This window comes from Ptiloglossa arizonensis, chromosome 3, assembly GCF_051014685.1.
Source record: "Ptiloglossa arizonensis isolate GNS036 chromosome 3, iyPtiAriz1_principal, whole genome shotgun sequence".
NCBI classification, from domain to species: domain Eukaryota; kingdom Metazoa; phylum Arthropoda; class Insecta; order Hymenoptera; family Colletidae; genus Ptiloglossa; species Ptiloglossa arizonensis.
The window spans coordinates 9752752-9773293 of record NC_135050.1 but is presented as its reverse complement, the minus strand read 5'-3'; the positions used below and the strand labels follow the sequence as shown (position 1 = coordinate 9773293).

General features: G+C 31.5%; 3 protein-coding genes across 14 annotated transcripts in view; 2 read left to right on the top strand and 1 right to left on the bottom strand.

Moving 5' to 3' along the window:
- Ssp3 (short spindle 3) overlaps nt 1-6925 on the bottom strand; it is a 62849-nt gene extending 55924 nt beyond the window's left edge. For 3 of the 4 annotated variants that reach the window (XR_012991327.1, XM_076305999.1, XM_076306001.1), the window contains exons 1-2: nt 773-903; nt 32-255 (exon numbers count right to left, since the gene is read on the bottom strand). Coding sequence is in view for 3 of the 4 variants with exons in the window: in XM_076305999.1 (XP_076162114.1) it covers nt 32-242 (211 nt within the window). In the remaining variant the exon portion in view is untranslated. Of the gene's footprint in view, nt 1-31; nt 256-772; nt 904-6642 lie in introns of those variants that run through there. The other variant, XM_076306000.1, reaches the window with a different exon arrangement.
- Nucleotides 317-3971, top strand: LOC143144034 (ubiquitin-conjugating enzyme E2 N). Of its 6 annotated transcripts, none has more exons than XM_076306007.1 (3): nt 317-468; nt 2890-3150; nt 3361-3971. In XM_076306007.1, the coding sequence occupies exons 2-3, from the start codon at nt 2906-2908 to the stop codon at nt 3569-3571; spliced, it is 456 nt and encodes a 151-aa protein (XP_076162122.1). In that variant the 5' UTR covers nt 317-468; nt 2890-2905; the 3' UTR covers nt 3572-3971. The 6 variants fall into 6 exon arrangements, with proteins under 6 accessions (XP_076162122.1, XP_076162119.1, XP_076162117.1 ...); XM_076306004.1 differs by lacking the exon at nt 317-468 and adding an exon at nt 1557-1926 and having other exon boundaries at nt 2876-3150; XM_076306002.1 differs by lacking the exon at nt 317-468 and adding an exon at nt 1557-1930.
- A 10382-nt stretch (nt 6926-17307) lies between the features above and the next one.
- The window catches only part of LOC143144156 (ras-specific guanine nucleotide-releasing factor 1), a 46862-nt gene continuing 43627 nt past the window's right edge, over nt 17308-20542 (top strand). For all 4 annotated transcript variants that reach the window (XM_076306261.1, XM_076306264.1, XM_076306263.1 and 1 more), the window contains exon 1: nt 17308-17548. The gene's annotated coding sequence lies outside the window, so the exon portion shown is untranslated. The remainder of the gene's footprint in view (nt 17549-20542) is intronic.

Below are 20542 nucleotides of genomic sequence, written 5' to 3'. Positions count from 1 at the left end.
AACATATTTTTCTAGCATAATTTTGCCTTACCAGATTTTTTATCTCGACCAGTTGAAGCTGATCGTACTCTAGTTGTTGGTTTCATAGATCTTTTAGTTGTGCTTGATTGTGATACTCGTGGCACACTGGGTGGTTTTTTAGTAACTTTCTCAGTGTTAATTGTTCCAACTGGTACATTAAAAGCTATTAAATTTCTAGCTGCACGACCTTCTTCTTGTATAAGTAATCTTACATCGGCCATTTTTAAAAACTGTCTATAGAAAAAAAAGCAACGTAATAATTCCTTTTCTTTACATATTTGAAAGAAATGTGATATTGTTAAGTAATTTATTTACAAAAGTGTAATGTATAAACCACAAGATCAAATTTACAAATGAGTCATTGTTTTCATAAGCAATATTATAAGTACAAGTTTTTAAAATTTTTCATATAAAACAAGAGGTTGAAGTAAAGATAGATTCAAGAAAGTAAGCGTTGTGTATAATACTAACACTTTAATCCCATTGAAGTAAATTAAAAAACTAATGTTTTATTACACGTTCAAGGTTATGTCACTGGCACTTAACTATTAAAAACCGTGATGTAAGAAATAATTATTATCTTTTAATTACTTCTTTCATCAAATAAACAATTATGTATTACCTATATTACCAGTATTAATAACTAATAATATAATTCGTGTGAAAATTAATCATGTGTTTACACAACCTATGTCATTATTCCATAAATTTCGAATTATAATGATGGTTATGCAATTAATGCATAACTTACCTTTATCGTAATACTAATTATAAAATATCAAAGAACGGTTGACTACAAATAGTTTTTAAATAGCGAGAACTTCGAACTGACATTTCAATAGCTATACAAGACATTTTATGACAAATATATTCTAAGTTTCGCGGTAGTTTGTTGGTTGCACTGACATTGCCGCATTAAACGTGCAACCACCAATCAAGTGATGCATGTAAATAGTGATGAACATAAATTGAAATTAATGTTTAATTAAATTGATACTAAGAAATGTAATATTTTAATTCTATTCTAGTAATTACTTTTCTTAGTCAAAATTTTCTTCAAAAGTAAGTACACACTTTTTATTTTTGAATAACAAATTTCCTAACTTAATCTTTATGCAATTTTTAAATATTTTGAAAGTATAAACTACTATAGATTTCTCTTGTCTTTAGTTCAGGTAATAAATGCATTTATACATCGATTAAAATTTATAAAATTGTCATTCATAGTATTTCACGAGGAAAATCATGTATTCATATAATTATTTATATTTGGTTACTTAATAGAATTTCAAAATTCTAAACAATATTGTGCTTACAAGTAATGATGTTTTTTAATTGATATTTTAATAAATCAATACATAGTATCAAGCTAATAAGATTCTTGCTTTCTAAATTTCGCAAATTCCAATTGGCTATGTGAAAGATGCAGTAGTGAAAACTAAAGCTGCAATAAAGATAATCTGCTTAGGTGTTATAAGAACGTTTCTATTCGTAGGCATGTATGATTCAATTGAATTTAAATATCATCGTACAGAACATATTTCTTGTGTGATGGTGGTAAGAAGTGTTTCTTCAAGAAATTGTTAAATTGGTTTACGCAGTGACTTCGCGTGCAGCGCCATCAACGCGTGATAAGATGAATCGCGAGAAGCGGTTGTGAAGACTCTAACACACATTTGCGTGTGGAAATTTAATTAACACTTTGTTAAAGTGCCTCTTTGGGATTGCACGATAGATCCCAAACAGTTTTTTGAAATCGGCTAAAAAGCCGATAAGCGGAGACGGCAACGAGCTGTAAAAATAGGATTAAAAATCGATTTCGAGGTTTCTAGAAGAAAAGTCCACCGGAGAGGCGGACGATCTGCCAGACTTTGCGGGGTGACGCGGGGATATTTTCAGATAATCGTATGTATGTTACGGCTGCACGTAAACCAGTCATATTTTTAATATTACACAACCGGCGTGCTCTGTACAGTTTAGTTTTATACAATACGTGACTTGATACACGAATTCTTTGTTTATACATATGTAGAAGTCTTTCAGTAGCTTTGGAGGTTGGCAGAAATATTGTAGCAGAAATTTTGAATATTATACTCCCGTTTATTTTCTCGGTAATCTGTTTCATTTCGTTTCATTTGTTATAGTAATGGTTAAGACAATTTGTACTTAAACTTTCGTTATGTTCTGTACGATAGTATGTAGTACTTACTGCAATAGAAATATACCTGGTGATAAACTGTCAATTAACCATGAATAATTTAGAAAACTTTATAGTGCACATGATGTTTACAAGAAAAAAAGGAAATGAAACGTTCTTTGATAACCTATATTCGCTTTTGTTAATCATTTATTAATATTTATGCCTGTATCTATGCATTTCATATTTTATCATAAATTTGAAATATTAAATCTAGAAATATTAACAATTTATTTAACATTATATATCCATATATAGTTGTAGTGTAATTTCGTATAATTTTTTTATTCATTTTTGTTATATTATAACTTGTTCGTATAGTAATACATCTGTGTAAATTGTATGTAATAATTATTAAGTTTTATTTTATGAATTAATATGTGTAATAAGTAACGGAAAAAATAATGAAGTTTACATCAGTAGTTTATAGTTTTAATTTGTTGTTACATCTATAGTTGCATAGCGATACTTTTGAACTAATAAAACAGATTTTCAAACAAATCTGAGACAGTTAATATTATTATTACTTAAACACAAGTTTTTAGTAAAGCTATTTGTTAAGTTTAAATATAATTTGGTTTTTCATTGCATTAAATTATAAGCAATCTTAGTTTAGTTTATACATATTAATTGAAAAGCAAATTAGAGGAAGCGTAGAAACTTTCTTCTAGGGGAGTTTCATCAAACATGGCTGTGTTACCGCGAAGGATTATCAAAGAAACACAAAGACTAATGCAAGAACCAGTTCCTGGTATTAGTGCTGTGCCAGATGATACAAATGCTAGGTATTTTCATGTAATTGTAACTGGACCTAAAGATTCGCCATTTGAAGGTGGAATTTTTAAACTTGAGTTGTTCCTACCAGAAGACTATCCAATGTCTGCTCCTAAAGTTAGATTTATTACAAAAATTTATCATCCAAATATAGACAGGTATTTATTCAGATACATATATTTTTTTAGATTTTTAAACTGTTCTCCCAATGCATATACATTATTTGTTTAAACTTCTTATTGATTTTAATATTTTATTACTTTAAAATACAAGTAAAATTAAAATTTAAACAAGTATGTCACAGTATTTTGTAATAAGCAATAAAAACAAACTGTTGTTTGTTATAAATACTTGTATTTGTTATATAGATTGGGCAGGATTTGTTTGGACATTCTTAAAGATAAATGGAGTCCTGCTCTTCAAATCAGAACAGTTTTACTTTCCGTACAAGCACTTTTAAGTGCACCAAATCCAGATGATCCTTTGTCAAATGATGTAGCTCGAATGTGGAAAGAAAATGAAAGCGAAGCAATACGTATTGCCAAAGAATGGACTCGGAGATACGCAATGGACAACTGATCTCAGATTATCCATGATGCAAAGTGACATTACTCCTATCTTTCCAAGTTTACCGATCACTTTACCCGCACCAGCTGCGTACCCTGCACCTATGTCCACAATTTTGCTATAAAAATAATAAAAGTTTTGTAAGAGTAAACAGAATGAAACTGTATTTTCTATATTGCGGGGAATACAAATATGTCGTGTTTAGATTTCTTCGATGGTTTGTCAGGCAGACTAGTAAAAATCTTCTAACAATAAAACATCAATCGTAAGAAAATTTTAATCTCAACTAGAATGTATAATTTTAACAGAAAACTAGTTTTCACTTAAAAACATACCTTTGTAGTAAAAATAAATGAATGTAGTATGTTGCGTAAACATTTTTCTAAATACAATTACAGAATGGCTTGTGTAATCAGTAATTTATAGCCTTTATTTTTGTTCCTTAAATGTATCCCTGAAGCAAAACAAAAGTACTAGATCGTTCATTATATTATACTGATATTAAATTTTCTGTATTTCATTGTGTCTACTAACTAGTTGTCTGATAATCGTGATATATTTATCATTTTCGCGATTGTACAACGTCGCATAAACTATATTTCAATTATTGAATTGATTCCAAAAGGTAATAACATTTATTTCTAATTATCAGTGTTAAATGATAGGTGTACAAAAGTATTGAAATTTTTCGAGTATGCGAGGTTCCATTTTTAAAGTGTATAGCTATTATAATAACATTTATATATTACAGTACTTTATTTATTAGCGTACTATAAGAAAAATTTGTTTTTATATTCGCAGCAAATTCCGATTAACTTGATGAAAGGAGAAATCATTTCTCCCATGATTATGTTAATCAGTGTTTTTATTGTGTAAATATAAAGAATTAAGTGAGAATCTTCAACCTGTTGTCATTTTTTTTTTCAGAACAATTGTAGTATCTGTTTTTTGTATAATGAGTATTTAAAAAGGTACTAATTTGGACATTTTAATTGACGCACAGGAATTTCTTTTTAGTGATGAAGAATTAAATATACATTCTAAAAGAATATTTGCTCCATAAAAGCATGACTATAATGAATTAAAGTATTTTTTCTGATTGCTGTTTTCCTGATATTTTACAAAAAAATGTTTGCCAAAAAAAATGGCATAACACATAAAATAGACAATACATTTAGAACTTATTCATACTTGAAACTGTATAAGTATTAAATTTCATTATGCTTAAATAATTTAATACTTCTATTAAATTTGTTCATTTGTTGAAAAATATTACTAACTAATAAGACATGAAAATAGAGTATACTTTGTGAATGAAAAGATACATAATACAAATTGTTGCAAAAAATCAGTGACTTGAATTGTCTCTTTATATGGGCATTTATTAAAATGTTTAATTGAAAATAAACAAGTTAATGTATAAAAATTGAAATTTAATATTACTTTCATATATTTGTAAATGTTATAAATTATCATATTTTATCGTATTCTTCAAAATAATTACTCTTTAAAGTTATGTAGTTGATTAATAATTGAAACATATTGCTCAATTCTAAATGTTTTTAATTTATAATTATTATATTTGTCATCGTTATAATTGTTAATTTATAAATAAACTGATACTTTCATTACAGAATTTGAACAACCAGTTGGTTCAATTATAAAAAATTAAAAATTTGTATTAATGATGTAAACAATAAAATGTAGTATAAATGTTATAAACGTCAGAATCAAAAGGAAAGAAGTAACTGTAGATAATTTGCAATAATAAAGACATTATTATGAATGTGTTATAAAGTAATATTAACATGTTAAAATATTGCAGTCAATTGTGAAATGCATAATTATTTTAAAAATAGTGTAAATAAATTAGGCAGAGGTAATGTGTAGAGAAACATTTATCTGGGTTTCTGCCTTATAAAAGTGAAGAATAATATGCTTTACTTGAATTTGAAAGTCAATAATTTATATTAAAAATGTGTTGTACAGTTTGTATTAGATAAAATTTATTTAAATAATTTGTGACTAGTTAAACCTGTAATTCTGTTTGCAATACTAAAAAACTTTTAAATATTTTATCAAAGATTTCTAGTCATTTCTGGTTAACTATGTAGAAATTTAATATAGACCTTTTAACTTTGTAGTTTTATTAATCACCCTGTGCACGGATAAAATATTCTTTATTTTGAGATAGTCTGGGCACAAGACCTAATTTAAGAAAAGTAATAATTCTTTTACTTGATATAAAAAATAGAAATTCTTATAAATAAAAAAATTAATTTCTAAAGATTAAAAGACTATACATACTATGGTGATAAAATGAAATATACTGGATATGTGAGGCCTAACTTGTGCATGGAAGAATTAAAAACCAGCTTTTAAAGTGAGTGATTACTTTCCTGACAAAGATCCAAGAAATTTGAAGCATCCTCTAAGGAATCTTATTTTTGCAAAGATAGAGTATGATATTAATTTTTCATGATGCAAATCAAATAACAGTGTGTTATAAAAATGACAAATAACATTAGAATATTAGTTTAGTATATTTTAGTTCTTTAATAGTTCCTAGAAAACAGAAAATGAAGTGATCTATATTTAACAAAGTAAATTATTATCTTTATTTTAATATAATAATTTCCATTAATTTTTATTATATATTAATTTATGAGTCAAATTATTTCATTAATCTGCAACACTGAAAATTTAAGAAAAAGTTTTTGTATATTCAGTGTGATTGAAAATATGCTTCGTTTATACCGAAAGTCTTTGGTGTAATATTTATATTTATCCTTATTTAGCCATTTGATAATAAATTGAATCTGTCTCTGCAGATAGGATTGAAATTGAAAAATCATAAACGAAATATACAGAGTCCTTTTCACTTCAGTGGATTCAAAGACCTTAAGATGCTTAAACATTCTAGCGATAATCCGGTATAAGTCTCATTTTTAGTTCATAGGCGTTACAAATAAAGCAGTCTCCACTGCAATAGTCATCGTCGTTGACCAGTTAATAATGCAATTTTTCGCTGGAATGTTTATGTGATAGTACTAAATTTTTAAGTCTACTGGCAAGAGAATTACCTTGTAGCATAGACCAGCACTATCTAAGAAGGCTTCGTAAGGTCTCCGGAGTTTTCTTACTCCCACCTAAACGCGGCGTCAATTCATATTCGTGAGCTCTGCCTATTAGGTTACTTACGACACGACGAAGGCACTAGTTTACTTGGTTGCCTGCTTAGGATGGCGTGATTCCTGTGATAATGTACTTACTATGCAGAGATTGTAAGTTACCAATGAATCAAATTAGTTGTCCCACCTCTAATCACACGCATTTTCATACTGACCAAGCGATCACATATACAAGCTGTCGTGTTGAAATGAGGTATTGAACAGAGTGATATAAAATGATAACGAGTGACGACTGGGACGCATTGGCGTAGACATAGACTCAGAATATTATATATCGGTGAAACAACAAATTCTGAATACAAGAACAAATATTGTAATTGACATTAAATTATCCACGGTGGTTTCCAATAAATTATATTTTTTTAAATAATTCTTTTTCATTTTATCCATATGTTTACAAAAGTTTTATTGTGTATTAAGATTCCCGTATTTGTTTTATATATTTTTCGTTGATACGGAGATTTATACAGTACATAGGAGTCTATGCATTGCAACCGTTTAGCACCTAAATAAATGTAGGGATTCCTGGTGGGGATTGAGTGGAGTAAAAGCCTATTCCCCTTACCCATGTGTCATTCAGTTTTTTGGGATTTGGCAACTTACGATCTCTACATAGTATTCCTTGTCGTTGACTTGAAGTCCCGTAGCAGGAATGTGAGAAAAATGGAAGGGGTACACCTATTTTCACGTACACATTTAATTCTAGTCCGCTATTTGTTACTGCAATTACAGACACATGTGGACTGAGTGACGAAGAAGGTAGTGATATAGAGAGAGACAATGAGAAACACGCGGCAGGCACAGCCCCATTGGCGTAGTTTTAACATATTACTGTTATACATTATTTATGCTTAATACACGACAATTTTTGCTGGTTTTTTTTTTACAATATGCTATGAAAACATTGATTATACAATTACCAGTAAAAGTAAGTAAAACTCTTTTCAGGAACAAAAATAATTTGATAAAAATTTCACTCGAAAAGAAGTTATACACAGTGTATGGCACATAACTGTTGCCACGATTTTTGAGTCTGATGAAGAAATGTTTCAGACAAAAGTTAATCAGTTTCTGATCGGCTACAAATTTAAATATAAGAAATGATAAAGAAAATATTTTTTAGTGTAAAAGATCCAGGTCATCTTTTTTTTTTAAACGACATTGCATATTTTTTGCTTCATATTTCTATAATTCGTGTTAAGACAAATTCAACGATCTGATGAACCATGACCATCAGATGACCTAGACTTCAGAAATTTAGGTTTATAGTCTCCGAGCTTTATATTTATATACATATTGAAATAGGGACGCAATTAAAATCTATTCCTACTGCTATGACGGAGACCGTGGCGAAGGTTCAGAATGTGCGGCTCGTATGGGGATGGACGATTCGATCCCTCTTTGCCTCAGTGTCGTCCCACGAGACTTCAAGTCAGGGGTAAGGAATAGATACGCTGTATGGAAAAGGAACATTTGGAAGAAGAAGTAAATAGACACGTGAGGCGCGTCTATGCTGAGTAGGGTTGGAACATAGTACTACTATGACCAGATAACAGCAGTTTGGGATACAAATTTCATATTGAATTTCCTCTACTACCGCAGATACTAATGCAGGAGTTTCACATGCCCTGTGAGTTCGACTCTTCGGATAGCTTCGGGCAGTTGAGAAAGAAGATGAGTAGAACTTTCTCCGTCGGTACGAGAGACCTAAAATCTGATTTGTGAGCATACGGCTCGACCGACTGATCGTCATTTACGTTTGAAGATAGATCATTGGCCACGATTCATATTCAGTAGGAAAGATAATCAAGACCCATTAAGTAAATTATTGAAAATGAAATTGTGTTTTTTAAATGTTCTTAACAGGATTTTGACTAAACGAATTTTAATGAAATTTTATATATTTAAGTTTTATATTCACATCTCAAGGCCTGAGTAGATTTTTGGCACAACACTGTTCAATAAATTTTGATCTGTTTTCTATTTTGCAATATCCATTAGGTAATTTTTGTAGAGTTTCCCGTCTTGAGCACAAATTTGTAGGAGAATTGCTTTATCACTTTCAATTTTGGAAAAATTTGAAGTTTTATAGAAACGCTCGAGTTTGAGCAAAAATGAAGTATTATGTAAAAACTAAAAACGTTAGGAAGTTCTAATTGGTCTTAAAATATGGAGAAGAGATTTCTGAATATATTAATGTTCACAGTTATAATATTTTTTAATTTTTGATGATTTTAAATGAACATTAAATTTGAAAAATGTGCCAGTGTACATAGTTTCCAATGTTGTTTGTGCAGCACGAATTTGCTATATAGTATCGGATTCTGTAGATATTTTTGAAGAAGAAATCATCTAGCAGAAGTATCGATGAGGTTTTTAGTTCACATAGATTGACAAAACATCAATCGGGAACACGTGCATAGCGCTCTGCCGCCATACGAACATAACTTGCGTACTTCAACCCAGCAGTGTCATAGCTATGTGCAATCGACATCGCTAGTGTTATCCAATGTGTACTTACTTAGTGTAAGTATTACACCACAACTATTTTGTATGAAAGTATCTTAACAAAACTCTTGAATATGGTCGAAAATGTACACGTAATATATATTCGTACGTAATAAAAATCAATTTATTTACTGTTCTGGTACTTACTGAGATTTCTTTTAGACTGCACGATCGCTTAAGCTTTCATAGCACATAATCATTTATTTCAGTATTTCATGCTCTATTACTGTGCAAACCTCACTAAGAAATTGGATTTTTACTTAGGAATTTTTTTCTTGATGATTGTAAGCATTGGTTATAAATTCTGACGAATAGGATCCACATTTCTTCCAGAACTAAATATTTGCAGTCCACATTGTACTTCTCCGTTAGAGTGATGCAAAGCATGTGTCTGTAAGTTTGCGCGAAGAGACGAAAGATGAAGCGACAAAGTAGCTATATTGTAATAGTGGAGGTTGGTCCATTAATGACCTTCAGCGATCAATTGAATTTCCTTCCACTGTAGTTCATTGAATATTCACAGTTCCACTCTCCGTATATTTATCACAGCGTTTTTGTTCAAACGTTTTGTAACACATATGTAGATCACGTCCGAGTACATTGTTTTTGAAATGAAATTTTTTATGTACATGCAACGCATTAATTCTTTCGCTCTTTTTAGTTTATAACTATATACTTGTGTAATCTGTGTTACTAAATTAGCAAATAATTACACATGAAATTAATCTTTTTACTCCGAATACTTTGATTTTGGAAATTGTTTTATTTTTGACTATGGTGTTCTTCGAAGTATATTTTTCAATTCTGATAACAATTCGAGATAAATACTTATTTTACATTTCATTTGAAATTTCTTTCATTTTAATTTATACAACCGTACCCAATTTCATGATCACAAAAGAGGATAATATCCTTCAACCTCGAGTGTTTGTAAAAAAGTTATTAATAGAAGTTAATAATAAGTGACCTAAATGATTGCATTTAGTAACGTCATTCGTTCAAAGCTGTAGCAACGTTCCAGTATTGATATTCGATGTTACGTACCGTTTTCTATTTATAGAGCGTGAATCGAAATTTGGTACACGGGTCCCGTCGACCAAGGATACCACCCCTTGATGTCTAACTTGAAAAATATTCCATTAACGTAGGAATTTCAGCCATTATTCGGGACTAAAATGATACAACCAAGAGAATGTTCCATATAAATTGTTTATATAGTTAGAAGGATCAATTTTCAATCTATACTCTGACTACCTAACACACATTGTACATTGGAAAATAAATTTCTTCCATATTGCTTTATAATTGATCAAAATTACATAATTTATACCAATCGTTAATGGTATCAAGCTTTTATAGTTTAATAAAATTGAACAAAAGTTTTCAAAGTTGTGGATCGAAATGTAAAAAGGAAGTATGCTCATTTCCATTGCATCTTCTATGTTGCTATTACTACTATTTATTACATTAATACTGCAGATAGCTGATACTTAAGATTTATTGTACAATACAACAAACCCTGATTTATATCGTGTATTGCTAAGTATCGATTAAGAAAGTTACTATTCTTAATTTTATCAATTATCCTTGGCACATCTCAAGTATACATTTAGTTACAAAAGAAAAAACAAATTTTTTCATATTGGTGTCGAGTGGAATGTTACTTTTTAAAGAAAATTAAATTTTGTTCTGCATTAAAAAGAAGTGTACCTTTGAAAATTAAATTTTATTCTGCATTAAAAAGAAGTATACCTTCGAAAATTAAATTTTGTTCTGCATTAAGTATATCTACACAAAAGGGTTAATTATTGTATATTTACATCCACAGGCAACAATGCATGCATACGTACAAGAGAATTGGCGTCGATTTATATTTCGAAATCACTATCGAGTTGCTCGATGATAATGATTCGTCTGGGAATCAGAGAACCTTATAGATTAGTGTGGCTCTTGCAGTTACTTCTATTATTATAGTAACGCGATACGACGGATGAGACGGATAGATGCATTTACTTTTATATTTACCTTTATATTTATTATCGTATTTTGATTTATAATCATATGTAATATCGCAAAGTTACAAAAATGATCAAAGCTTAATACGAAGCTTGTAGCAAACTATAAAACTTATTATCAAAGAAGGTATAATCGCTAAGTAAATATGTAGTTTATTTTAGTAAATATTATAAACATGTAGTTTATTTTAGTAAATATTATAAATATGTAATTTATTTGAGTAAATATTATAATATAATTACACTAGTAAAATCCTTGGATATGTACTCAACATACCCAATTGTCGACAAAGTTCCCGGACTAATGCAATAAACAACTAAGAAATCAAGATAAAAGAATTTCACTAATGAAATCTTTCAATCTACTTTCCATCTTTCTCCACATATAGTTAAGCGTGCTCTATATACACACCCACATTACGTTCAACAATAGTGCATTATATTTTGCATTATTTAAATAAAGCGTAAATGTACGAACAGTTTTTTATCCGAATCAGGATTCGAATGCTTTCGTAGCCTAATGTACCTTTATGTACCTTCAATGTACAAGCAAACGCTCTGTATTAATAACAACAAGAAAGAAATAATATGCATCGTTTTACTTCTCCCTAGCATATCCTAATAATCCCCACGATCCCCCTCTGACCCTCATATATTCAATTTTTGTTCGTAGAAGGTGCTTTCATTCGGCAACTAAATCAAGACAATCTACACTGATGATCACTAGGAAGGGAAATTAGCTTAGATTTTGAAGATCTGTGTTATACATCTCTTGTTCCGGGACTTCCCTTTCTCGTGATGCTAGTGGCGATCCAGATCGTATTAAATGCCCGCGTCAGGTTTACCGAGGATCTTGCGACGGATACGTAGCAGGAATTTGGAACGCGACTGTCCAGTTGGAATAGAACGAATTTCTGTGTCGGACTGCAATGTTAAGGATCTATGGACTATTGTACTTCCGCAAAATTGGCCCGAGGATACGCAGACGGTGCTGTACAATCGCGACATCTGAAGGAATTGATGACATCGTTAGCGATTGCATCCCTTTAAAGAATGTTCTTGTTGAATCTGTTGGTCGTAGTTATCTAACGGAGTTAGAAGTCAGGGCATTTGGTGTCAAGAAAGATCGGTCCAAGACTAACAAGGACTCATCCAATTGACAATCGTCGATTTTGACGAAATTTCGCGCATAGAAAATTGGAAAATATTAGACGCATATTTGATCATTTAATATTCTTGTTCAAGAAATGAAAATTACTTTCAAAGTTGTGGATGTAAGACTTGTACGATTAAAAGTATCAAGAACTGATTGAAACAAAAAAAGAAGTAATAAAATCGACAAAATGTGTTATTGTTCTGTATTATTCGTATATTATTAAGAAATAGTAATCATTTATTAGATTTTCCGGAACCAATCGTATACATACCCTCCTTGTTTTGGGTCCACATTAAGAAATGCTTTGAGGTGTGAAACTAGCATTTGTGTTACCAAAATGAAATGTTTCTTTGTTTTCTTAAACTTATCAATTAACCTGTTTTTGTATATTTAACATAGAGGTTATTATTCATACGGATAGTCAACTGTGTCTGCTTTGCCATGGTACTCGATTTCACAATGAAATTAAAACTACACGTAGTAAATTAGTTATATCAATGAGTTACTCGATTAATTTTAATTAAAATTATTAATGTAAGGAGTTTTGGAACATTTTACATTATTATTCACTTTCTCATAATTAATACTATAATATTAATTATTTATTGTAATTTAATTTAGCTCGAAGGCTTCCGTGGAAATGTAATTAAAATAGCGTTATACTCTTATACTCTTATACTTGAAGTGAATTACACAATTTACAATAGAATCTATAATAAAATTCATATCGAATCACAAGTCAATCTTGTAGCTATTTAATTAATGTAGAATAATCTATTTTTACCTTTCCATTGAAGTGAAGAATATGGAACGGCGAGAGAGTTTGCAATGTTAATGACGTCTTCAGTTAACGACTATTTCGTTAAAAATTATTGATTCAATTTTATATTGCAACGGCAATTTTACATGTACAATGAATTTCAAAGAGACTGACGGGTAGTTATTACACCACAAATTGTAAATATCATTGAAATTGTTAGTGACATCAAAATATACATATTTCAGTTATTGATTGCATAGGTTTGCCAACTGCCGTCCGAAATTATTGTAAAATATCGTAATTGATCTGTAATAATAGTATAGTCGATTTCAGTGACTCGTAGTATGTAAATATCTTCATCGAAAATCAAAATGCAAATTATTTGAAAACCAGATATTTACAATTTAAATATTATTGATAACAACACCGATGTTATTACAATTATTATTATCAAAGTAAGCGTAATTAAACTAATTGAGTTGATTAAAGTTAGGTTTGGGTTAACTTCTCTGTAAAGAGAAAATATTTATTATGTCGTTAAAAATGTAGGAAATATTTGATTTAAAGTTAAATAAAATACTTCATTTTCGTACTGTAAAAGTGAAGCGAAATTGTTTTATCTCTTTAATACCACTTTTTCGAAGGTAAGTATTTTCATCGTATGATATTATTTGTGAAACAATACGAATTTTACTAAAACATTCTTATCGTTAAAAGTAAGGAAAACTTTTATGCTTAGGTAGATAATATTAGACATTCAGGTGCTCCTACCTAAATGTTTCACGTGTGGTGCCTATTTAAAAGACATTAAGCATTTTCTCTCAGAATCTCAAGAAGTCGAAATCTTCAGAAAATAAATACCATCGTTTATGTCCCCCTGGTACATCACCGGCCAAGATGTCTATATTCATAAGACGAACACTTTACGACAAAAATTTTGCTTTATACCTTCGTATGAATAATTCAACTAAAAAAGCTTGTTTCCTGGTACGGGATCAAGTACTTGTATCTCAAGGAATATCGATATTTTATATAGTAAAGCTTTGTAACTCGAGGTAGCCGCCATAGCTAAAGTAACATCCTTATCATTGGCACCGGACCTATCATCAGCTACGAAGAAAGTGGAATGAATCCAATAGCCAAGAGTAACTATTGGGCCACCAGTTATGCAACTCTATTTTATGGGGTGTCCAGGCCATAGAGTATTGTAGGTATACTGAGCTAAAACGAAATATTGTTTATCAGTACAATTTACGTTTAATGAAGTATACTTATAAATTAATCCTTCAAGTCGATACATATTTGTCAAATTTCAGTTTGAACTTACCACATTACGATGAATAATATTTTGATTATATATATTACGATTTCTGAATCTAAGCTGATGGGATAGTATTTTATTCCACTTATGTACAGTTTGAAACGTCAGTGAGGCTTAAGTGAGATGTGAAAAAGGGCGCCAATAAATGCAAAAAAAAGAAAAGAAAAGAAACAGAAAGGAAAGAGAACTATAAGTGACACGAGACACGGCTTTTATGTTTACGCTTTGCCAACGTGCCCTCGGTTCCAAAGATCGAATGTGTGTACCCGCAGGTTTGCGTGAAGAGGTGAGAAATAGAGTGACGGTGGAGTAGATAGTCGAATGACATGGCGGGAACAGTCACACAATGGTTTTGAACCGCCAATTGATTTTGTTCTGACTTGATGTACTCAGTAATCAAAGGAAATGCTTAAAATTGTATGCCACATCAGTAAACATTGACAACTTTAGTATATATGATTTTTATCGACTGCGCAAGGTGATTTTAATCAACCGAATGTATGTATATACGGAAAATTGAATTGCAGTTGATTCTATTGGGACATCACAATACTTTTAGATTGGTTACTTTATACGTGTACAGAATAAATTTTTGTTTTTTAATATTTCAAATTGATATTTAACTAACATTAAATTAATAAAATGATATACATAGAAAGAAAGATGAAACCTCCTACAATGCTCTTAGAAGCTATTCGTTTCTTCATTTTTTATTTAATCATTAGAAGCAATGAATTCTGACCGGGTATTATCTAACAATGATCAGGGAGACGTAATGTAATGTTTCTTTTTTGCTCGGTAGGACAAATTATAGAAATTTTTATCATTATTTTTGCGTATCGAATATACCTCAAAGTAAACGATAACAACAAACAGATCAACTTTTCAGCCATTTATAACCCACCAAAATTCCAAATAACAAAACAATAATTTCTAAATTTCTTTTGCACTCTCGGCCTATTATTTTTTTACTGGAGGTGACTACAATGAAAAAACTCGCTATTGGTGATCCAAAGTGACCCTGTGGTAGATCCTTAGGAGATGCCTCACGTCAGCTATCTCTGGATATCGTATCAACAAGCGAAACCACTTATTGGCCAGTATCAGAAGACAAAACACCCAATCTGCTTGACTTTGCTGTTTTCAAAGATATCGATAAGTTAAAGCTGCCCTTAAAATCATGTTTAGACTTAAGTTTTGATCACTCTCCTGTCGTCATCGAATACACGTAGAAATCAGGAACTATTCAAACTCCAAACTTCCTTTTTAATTCAGAGACTAGATAGAAATAACATTAGATTGTAAAATGCTATTAGAAAGCTTCAACAAACAAATATTACGATAGGTAAGCTATGTGAAATAATTCTCAGAGTTGTTGCTCAAGCAATTTCAAAAATAAGCTCCAAACCAAATTATCGAGTAGACTCCTGTACTAACCTCATAAACAAGCTGATAAAAAACAAAAGAAAACTAACAAATAATTGGCAAATTTTATTAAAAATTGTACAGTATTTCATTGAGAACAATATAATGTCTTATTTATGGTAGTGTATTTCATTACATTTGTATTTCAGCTAAGTACTGTGATATAAAATGCCCCACCCAAGGGCAAGTTAACAAAATAAACGTTTTGCGTTAGTTTTTATTCATAGTTAAGTAATCGTGAAGAGAAATGAAAAATACAAAGGCGACTTGACAGATAAACTCAAGAATTACTGTAAAATATATTTCTCATTCCTTTATTTTTCGAAGTGGAGCATATTGCTTAGTTTTACTCATAAACAAGTTGATTAAAAACAAAAGTAAACAAAAGAAAATTGGCAAATTTTATTAAAAATTGTACAGTATTTCATTGAGAACAATATAATGTCTTATTTATGGTAGTGTATTTCATTACATTTGTATTTCAGCTAAGTACTGTGTTATAAAATACCCCACCTAAGGGCAAGTTAACAAAATAAACGTCTTTGCAAGTTTTCATTCATAGTTAAGTAATCGTGAAGAGAAATGAAAAATATGAAGGCGACTCGACAGATAAACTCAAGAATTACTGTAAAATATATTTCTCATTCCTTTATCTTTCGAAGTGGAGCATATTGCTTAGTTTTACTCATAAACAAGCTGATTAAAAACAAAAGAAAACTAAAGAAAATTGGCAAATTTTATTAAAAATTGTACAGTATTTCATTGAGAACAATATAATGTCTTATTTATGGTGTATTTCATTACATTTATATTTCAGCTAAGTACTGTGTTATAAAATGCCCCACCCAAGGGCAAGTTAACAAAATAAACGTCTTTGCAAGTTTTTATTCATAGTTAAGTAATCGTGAAGAGAAATGAAAAATATGAAGGCGACTCGACAGATAAACTCAAGAATTACTGTAAAATATATTTCTCATTCCTTTATCTTTCGAAGTGGGGGCACACTGTCTAGTTTCACCCAGCCCATTTCTATTCGTTTAGAGCAGAAAGAAGTCAGGAATCACTGGAACCGACCCGTTGCTCCCGATGGTTTGTGCATCGATTCACGGATTCCTATTGAACTTGATCCCATTCCTCGTAGCCCAATTAGCCCATATATAGATCCGCCCATGCTGTCGTGTGGGGTAGCTTTCACCGCGAGTGTGCGCAGTGACAGGTAAGCGCAGCTTCTAGGGTTGGAGGAAAGACAGAGCAGAGGAGGCTGCCCCGTGAACCCGTGGCGACGCGTCGGGTAGGCACGTCGCGACCCCCAACGCCGAAACATCCTCGACCATGAGACCGTTGGGTGCCGGTAACGGGCCACCAGTTTTCGACGTTCACGTTCGCACCTCGTTCGTTCCTTTGTTTCACGCTCGGTTTGCTCGATTAATCACTCCTTAATCGGGGATCCTCCTAGGTGAGATTCGTTCGCAGCGGAGCCTCTGCATCGGCATATTTAAACGTCTGTAGACGAGAGGCGGCGGCAGTGGAGGGGGGACCGAGAATCTGGAGCACGAACAGGTGGTGCGGCATTAGTCCAGCACCGGGGAGAGATATATCGGGAGAAGTAACAGGTACTGTGACGAAAATGCTTTTCTCTTTTTGCTTTGATGTACGCGACGCCACGGTAACGCTGTTCTTTTTTTTTTTATGCGACGATGTTGCACGATTTGCGTCCGATGATTCTAGATGATTAGGTCTTGCGATGTAAATATTTCACCCGATCGGAGCGGATGTTACACCGTTGTGACATTCTGGTGGGTGAAGTGTGCGTGTATGCGTGCGAGATTATTCTGGATAAGTAATCGTCAAAGGATTTTTCATTTACTATTCTTTTGCAGCACTTTCAATTATAAATTACCACCGAAACGTAGAGGGTTCGTACAGATATTTGAAATTTAGTAAATAGAATTTTGCACACGTAAAAGGATTTCATCTAACGCATTTCTGTGGTACTTATCATTGGAAAATTAACATCGGAAAAGTAAAATAATATTACAACTATTTTGAATTTAGCAAATATTTAGTATTATGTAGAAATCGCTCATATTTTAATTTTATTAGCGACTTTAATCGAAAGCAATCGCACTTTAAATATTATGCTGCAGAAATCAATTTTATTTACAGCTAGTCACTTAACAGCTTTACTTAAAATACTTTTTTCGATTGTTTAATGTGTGATATATTATATTATATATTATATATATAAATATAAATTAATTGCAATATTTTTAACTTGATTCTTAATTGAATATTCTGTCCTCGAAGAAGTGTATAAAAGTCAGTGAAAAATGAGTAAACAATTTTAATGTTTCTTTGCAACAGTATATCTTTCATATTTGGAAATAATCGTTCTACGTTTCAACAAATCTTGGCACACTGTCGATTAATCTTTATAGAATTTTTGGATCTGGAATTTTCATATTTGGAATTTTCGTTCATCATTGGGAATTTATTTACAATCGAGAGCGATAAAGAAAATAAGTGCACTATGGAAAATATACTTTTATATATTTTTCAATACATCTCGTGACAATACTACCAACGAAATAGCTACGTTTTACATTGAAAATGAGACCAAACACGATTTTATGCAGATTATTTTCAATTATACGTTGTTCGAATCATTTTTGAAAAATTTTCAACCGTTGGAAATTTCATTTGAAAACCTTTAACAATCCATCGATAATGCTTTCACGAAGATACAATGACAAATATACAAATTTATGTTTTTATTACTGGATGAAATTTTAATCTATGTGTGTATCTTATTTTTCTCTCTTGGGAACGTTGGTCGCAAGAGTCGGTGGGTTGTTTGCGTGAATGATAGATAAACAGTGGTGTAAATAATTTCACTTCATCCAATAAGGGTAAAAGTATTTTAAATAACTGAGGACTACCGTATTGGAAGAATAAAAGAGCTTCTGTAGGATGGTGGACCACTCTCATCTGACCCTATTCACCAGAATATTTAGTACTGTCTATAAGAAGTCTGCGATTAAGTATTTAATCACGAACAGTGTCATTTATTGACCGATGTAGTGTCTTGTAACACAATCTTCCTGAAATTGCTCAGCTAGGTAAATAAGTATATCATTGGAATTTTATCTGTAGGTTATTGTGGAAATGATAATGTACTACATGCAAAAAGAAAGATTAGTTAAGAGGAACGTGGTATCATAAATAGGGACAATATGAACAATATCGAATCATTTTTTCTTACAACTAGTCTAACCCAATGCGACTCACAGTTCATTTCAGGATTGATCTTTCTTTTTCCAGCTGTATCCTCAGATCAAGTAATTGGTAGAACGGATGTCACCAATTGAAAGTCTTGCACTTCTGAGCATTTGTGGTATGATGGACAGAAATGTTCGAATCGAATCCACGCGCAAACACTATGCAGAGCTAAGAAGTTCGTTTCTGGAATAAATTGCGAATCGTATCGGGCTAGAATTTTTTGTCAGTCTTCCAAGTCTTGTGACTAAGCAAAAATTACTCAACACTGTTCATATCCCCCTTATAGACGGTGTAGACATACGAATTAAATGAGATCCCTGGGGTCGGAAACGCTGACTGCTCCTCCAACCAGATGTCCGCATGGACTCAGTTCAACGTCAGTCCTTGACAGCCTTCCATAGTCTTACTTCTTTGAAACAGTATCAAACGATATCTGATAGCTAGGCTACAGACATAGGCCACTTCCTCAGGGATCTTATTATATTTGTGTATCTATACTACATCATCTACCCTTTAACCACTAAGTGCTAGAATTGAATCGCAAGTAAATCTTCACGCATATACCTCTTTATGTACAGCAATGTCTCGGGTCTTGATCAAATTTTTTGCTCGGATTCATCCTTATTCGTTGCTCTCTTCGAGTAATCTGTTCGAGTTCGTCCATTTTACTAGATTTTCATATTTTTTGCGATACTTTTATTTCTGATCTTGATTGGTAATATTTAACAAGGTTTCAGATACTTCGATCTACGATTCCTTCTTCTTCTTTTCCTATTGTATTTCATCCCTTAACTTGATCGGATCCCGTATTGGTATTTTTACCGTTCACCGCTCAATTTTCTTTTTCGTTGTTATCCGATGCCACGTATTTGTCGCTTGGATCAAGTAGCTGCTTCTCGTTTCTCAAGGACGAACCGCTGATTTGTAGCTCGTCATACGGTTGAAAGGTGAAAGTTATGCGAGCATACGACTTATGTTCTTTTTTTAACGACTGTTGAATTGTTCGGTGGTAGCAGACACGTTTTATCGTTTATTCAGCGACAGTTACACTTTAATATATATTTGTGTTTGATATGTATGCGCTTTATTATTTCAGCCGTAGAATGAACTTAGTTTACATCGGTAAATTATTCACTCATTCTTCATATACTTTAATAGTTTACATCGGTACTCATTCACTCATTCTTCATATACTTTAATAGTTTACATCGGTACTCGTTCACTCATTCTTCATATACTTTAATAGTTTACATCGGTACTAATTCACTCATTCTTCATATACTTTAACTCCTATCTAGGCAACCAAAATGTTCCGTTGTCGGGCAACT

Coding starts and splice junctions, on each gene's coding strand:
- LOC143144034 (XM_076306002.1), top strand. Junction 3,151..3,360: donor TATCATCCAAATATAGACAG/GTATTTATTCAG, acceptor TTTGTTATATAG/ATTGGGCAGGATTTGTTTGG.